The 5649-nt window shown below is 37.4% G+C and overlaps 1 protein-coding gene across 4 annotated transcripts in view; it reads left to right on the top strand.

Annotated features, from left to right (window-relative positions):
* Positions 1 to 5649, top strand: part of copz2 (COPI coat complex subunit zeta 2) — a 21941-nt gene that overhangs the window by 15614 nt on the left and 678 nt on the right. Inside the window, exons 6-10 of one of the 4 annotated variants that reach the window (XR_004659657.1) lie at positions 252 to 329; positions 589 to 640; positions 862 to 970; positions 1757 to 1795; positions 3661 to 3693. Coding sequence is in view for 2 of the 4 variants with exons in the window: in XM_034894488.1 (XP_034750379.1) it covers positions 252 to 329; positions 589 to 640; positions 1757 to 1795; positions 3661 to 3693 (202 nt within the window). In the remaining 2 variants the exon portion in view is untranslated. The remainder of the gene's footprint in view (positions 1 to 251; positions 330 to 588; positions 641 to 861; positions 971 to 1756; positions 1796 to 3660; positions 3694 to 5649) is intronic. The other 3 variants (XR_004659658.1, XM_034894488.1, XM_034894489.1) reach the window with 3 other exon arrangements.

Raw genomic sequence — 5649 nt, forward strand, 5'->3', positions numbered from 1 at the left:
CAGTTCTGAAGGCAAAAGGGGGTCCAACCCGTTACTAGCATGGGGTACCTAATAAAGTGGCCGGTGAGTGTATATAGACTAGAGCTAAGCTAACTGTTTCCTTGCTCCTGCATCAATTTTCCTGTCTAATTCAAGCCAAGAGAACAAATCACTGCATTCCCCAAAATGTCCAACTGTTCATTTGAAAAAAATTTAAAGTCCTGTGAAATTATGCAAGAGTCAGGATTGTTTGTTTGTGTTTTTTTCTGTAGGAAAAATGTAGAGCGGAGGTGTTTACTGGACAACATGGAAGGAGTGTTTCTGGTTGTGGATGAAATCATCGATGGAGGGTAAGAGAGAAACGTTGTCCAGGATCAGAACAATATTCTAAAAGTCAACTGTAACACAAACTTTGGTTCAATTTACAGTACATTCTATCTAGTTTACATATGCACTCACTTACACTTATACTTGTCTATTAATTTGTTGTTAATTTTTTAAAATAACTCTTAAGTCTATAAAACGTTTGAAAATAATGCCAGAATTACCCCGTTTCCTGCTTGAGCTGTACTCGGTCTCGATTGGTTGTTTTTTTTGTCCTGTTGCCAGGGTGATTCTGGAGAGTGACCCCCAGCAGGTCCTACAGAAGGTCAACTACAGGGTAAGATGACCAATCATAATCTGTTCATTGATTTGATTAATAATTGGAAAGTGGAAAAAAACTAAACAAATGTTGTACGATATAGAAGCTGTTTGGCCTGAGAGAAAGAGAGTGCATAGATTCATCTTGTAGCCTCGCACAGCTTCTTGCCTACTCTTACATGCTTTACCTTTCTCTCTCTCTCTCCTTCTTCCTGTCTCTCTTCTTCTGATTGGTGTCAGCTAATGTCAGAGCCAGCCTATGGCTTTGTCCTGTTTGATTACATCACCGGTAACGTAGAGGGAGAAACAGTCAAGAGCCAGCTGCTGTAAGCAGACAGACAGACAGAGGGTGAGGGAGAGGGAGATGAAGAGAAGAGAATGAATGAATGTGAGTGAGATAGAAACAGTAGAGGGACAAAGGAGGATGGACGAGACAGATGAGGTAAATGCATGTGGGTAGAGCATGTTGACTAACCGAGAGGGTTAAAGAATGAGGGTGGCTGAACCAAAGTTATTCTAGTGTATCCTCTGGGGACCAGGGTTGCCTGTGCAAAATATCAAGGCAATCAGGGATGTCACGAGAACCGATACTTCGGTACCAAATCGATGCCAAAATCCTGAAGACCTCCTTTAGATACTGCAAGTACCGGGAATGCAATTCTTCCGGACCTTACGGAGACAGCACCTACACCCTAAAGTGTTCTAGTCTGAGTTTTGTGAGAACTCATAAATAACTAATGTTTTGTTAGGCGTTTCTGTATTATAATTTTTTTTTAAATATACTGTATATTGGCCGCTATATTGGCATACTGTATTTGTTATTAACCATACATTTGTATCCTTAAAAAATTAGACAGAAGTGGTCAGGACAGACAGACGGACCAATATAACCACTAGGCACGAGGCACTAGCACAGCTATAAATGCTAATATGACATGTGATTGGCTGAGCTGTTGACCAGCTTTGAATGTCACTAATCCACAGTGTGTAATGGTGTTTTCACCCATCCAGTGGTGTTTGCAGTGCTCTGCTTTTGTAGTGTGTGTGTGCGTGTGTGTGTGAATGTGTGTGTAGTAGATTTGTATGACTTTTCATTTTTTACTTGTACACACATTGATGCTATTTTGTTTTACAGGCGGATGAAAACCCATTATCTGAACAAAGCGTGGCCCAGGTAACACACACACACACACACATTCATACACCGAATGTGTGCTTATACAAATATGCATGTACACACATATACAGAGAGACACATATTGTAGACAGCAATACATGCACCTTATGTTTCCCAGCAACAAGGTCACCAGGTGTTTTGTCTTTGAATTCTACTACTCTATGCCAAAAGTGGGAAGTTAGACATCTGCGGTTTGTGATCACTTCACGTGGGTATTTTAGCAAACGTTGGACCAATTTTACATAAAGCTTAAAAATAATTATTTAAATGCAGTTACAAACATCGATCACTAATTATCACTGCTCCTGCACAACGCTAGGAACCATGTTTCTATACTTTATTTCACAATTCTGATGGGTCAATTGCTGCATTATTAAGTCTGTTATTTCTGTACAGCAGCGCTATATAGAAGGGGTGGTTATTGCTCGGAGGTAGAGTGGCCAATGTTGTCAAACACAGATGGCAATAAAATATTTTTTAAATCAGTGATGTGATTAAAATAAACACTGGATAAACACTGAAAACAGGTGGAAACAGCTAGCCATGTTTGGGGTTTCCCAAAATGACGAACTGTTCCTTTAATCCTGCATGTGTTCTAGATGGATAGTGTTTAGTTTTGTTAAGTTAAGAGACAAAAGCAGTAATGGAACAAATAACAAACTTCATTTAACACAAACATAAACTCGCAGATACAGTACATCCAGATATAGTTATACTCACACAAAAAAACTAACACAAACAGACACACAATTGAGGCTGCATACACTGCATTTTTACCTCATATCTATACTGTTATTATCATGTACAGTGGCTTGCATAAGTTTACACACCCATGCTAAAAAGAGGAATAAAATAACTCCAAAGGGAACTTTGTCAGGATGCACAGTATCCTGAATCTATGAAATAACAAATAACTGGCCTTTTAAAAATGCCGAATTTCACTCATTTAGGCCGGATATCCGTTACCTTGGGCTTCCTTTGAGTTGACATTTCAATGACCTTGATTGACATTAATCTCTGCAAGGTAAATCCAGACAGTTATCTAGACTATCTGTCCAATCTGAGTTATCAAACAACCTTTGAACGTACACCTGTTCCACCAAAACAAGTTCCTTCCAGAGACTATTTTGCAGAGGCGACGTTGCTCCGCTCAGTGCTTGGAGTCGCCCTAAATGATTGTGATTGATTGTACTTGGTTTAAATAAAAGCCAATAAACCAGAGCACGTTTTCCCCATCCTGTAAGGCTATGTGGACTCACCAGATCCTCCTGTGGAGGAAGGTCTGGCAATGCGAGACCACATTTAACTAAAGGATAATGGTGCTCCGCCCTGTGCATGAGTCAAAGAAATAGAACGAGTACTCCCGCTACAACAGTCAGTTCTTTGCAACGGCAGCGGTACACATCAAAATGGCTGCCTTTCTGATCATCCTATACTGTGTTGATATGAATTGGAATGATCCGTTGTACTCTTGGCTTTAGCTCCCTCCCCTTCAGCTAACTTGGCTTCAGCTCCAAAGCACCGGACAGCACTAATAGGCTCAACTGTGAATGAATGGATTGATGGATAAATAAATGGCTTAACGTCCTCGAAAGCTCTGCAGCTCTCTAAACACTGGACGGATGTAAAACTGTGTTGCTGATCAGTGAACTCTTCTGCCAGTTTTGATTTACTTTGATTTATTTTAAAAGTATGCCATTACTTTTTTCTGATATGCTTATGTGCTTTAGCTGCTTGTGTGCAGTGATGAACAGGTGCATGGACATGGATGGATGCATCAATGGGTGTGTGTGTGTGTGTGTGTGTTTGTGTGTATATACACTCATGCTCTTTTTCTTTATCTGTTGCTTTAACCCTGACAGCACATAACAGAGAAACTGGCTCTAACCACTAACGTAAGTCTCTACTAACTTCCCAGCACCACACAGCTCATTCCACTGTAGCACTGCATAGCACACTGTGATCATACTCCACCATAACGTCATGTAGTAAATAAGGCATGGGCTGGCGTGACATTCTGTCGATATAATAACCTTAAGCCAAAATATCGCGGTAATCTGTTTATGTTTTGTTACGAGTCTATAAATTTAAAAAATAAATATCTGATTTTTAAATAACCAAATATTTGTATCGGTATCGGCCTTAGAATTCCTTTCTCGATCGGGCTCTAATTTAAATCTTACATTATACTAGACTGAGTATATTGAGGGGAACAACTGTACATTGGCATGATTTTGTTACATATAACAATGCGTATGAAATGATGAGGAACTTAAAGGACATTACATCAGTGTCAAAAGTGTCAAAGTGTACCCATGATCCATAAAAAGGATACTACAAAATACTGTGTGTATTAAGGGGCACCGAAAAAAGAAAAGCATCAGTAGGACTCTGAATGGGTCCGATATGACTGCATTACCCAGGATCCCACACTGGAGTGAATATTCTCTGAGCTCCATGTGCCCCCTGCTGTTAAATGAGGAACTGATATTATTGCGATTTTTAACATATTGCAATATTCTGCAATACACTGCAATTTAAGACTTCTAATTTTTCCCAATTTCAAATGATGTCCCGAAAAGGAAACTTTTCATCTCACTTCAATGTTATTGCTACAAAATGGGATTGTCAAGCAGATAAACCGAGCAAGATATATTTAATAAAAGATCCATATAGGCGCCTATGTTTCGATACAGCATTGCCACTGAAAATATTGCAATACTATGCTGTATCGATTTTGGGGACAACACATGGGGACAAATAGGTCCACTAGGAGTTTCTGGATAAATGAATGAATACATACATATGCCTATGAAATACATCCTTAAACAAAACAAATGAGGCATTAAAATCTTTATTTAAATATAATAAATGAGTCGAGTAAAGTTAAATAAAGAAATGGGTTTAACATAATTTATTTCATAAGTCCACATTTATTAATTTCAGGGGACTTTAATTTCATAATGTCTCATTTATTCATTTCCTTCTCTGTTTATTTCCATTTCTTATATTTATATGAAGGCGAGTGACTTTCTCACAGCCTCAGACTTATTAATATAACATATTTTTCCTCAATGATTAATTTCAGAAGGCATTGTATTTATCTATTCATATTGAATTAAATGGCCATTCCATATTTTAACACGGAACATGTGCTCAGTCTGACACCTAGTGGGTGAACAGTGGTACTGCAACACTGCAAATCTATTTTCATCATCATCATATTCATCACAGAAAAAAAGAAGAAGGTCAAAAATCATTTCTTTCAGCTTCTCTCACTTAAGCTGAGCATGATAACAAGAATCAGGTTTTTATTAGTTATTATTAATATCATGTCTCTTAATGATGTACAAGGCGTCTCTAGATTATATTGGAATCCATGATATTTGGGGTTTAGGTGATTTTGGTCCAATAATAATAATAATAATCTTTATTTACAAAGCTATAATAGGGCTCAACAATATGGGCTGCCTTTTTTTCTTTTTCTTTTACATTTTTGACACTTTTGGACTATTTCCTTTTTACTATTTTTTTCCCCATTGTTTTGACATTTAAAAAAAAAAAATCTTTTTAACTAACGTTATTTTCTCGTTTATTAATATTTTGTGATGTTTTTTGGTGTTCTTTCTTTATATTTTTTTATTTTTACACTTTTGGACTATTTTTTTACGTATTGGACTTTATTTCCCCGTTGTTTTGGACATAAAGTGAAAGAAAATCTGAACAATGAACCCTGTTTAGTATTTTTTGACTTACACTTTATTTATTCAAATATACAGTGGGTACGGAAAGTATTCAGACCCCTTTAAATTTTTCACTCTTTGTTTCAGTGCAGCCTTTTTCCAAAAATC

This window comes from Etheostoma cragini, chromosome 15 (genome assembly GCF_013103735.1).
Source record: "Etheostoma cragini isolate CJK2018 chromosome 15, CSU_Ecrag_1.0, whole genome shotgun sequence".
NCBI classification, from domain to species: Eukaryota; Metazoa; Chordata; class Actinopteri; order Perciformes; family Percidae; genus Etheostoma; species Etheostoma cragini.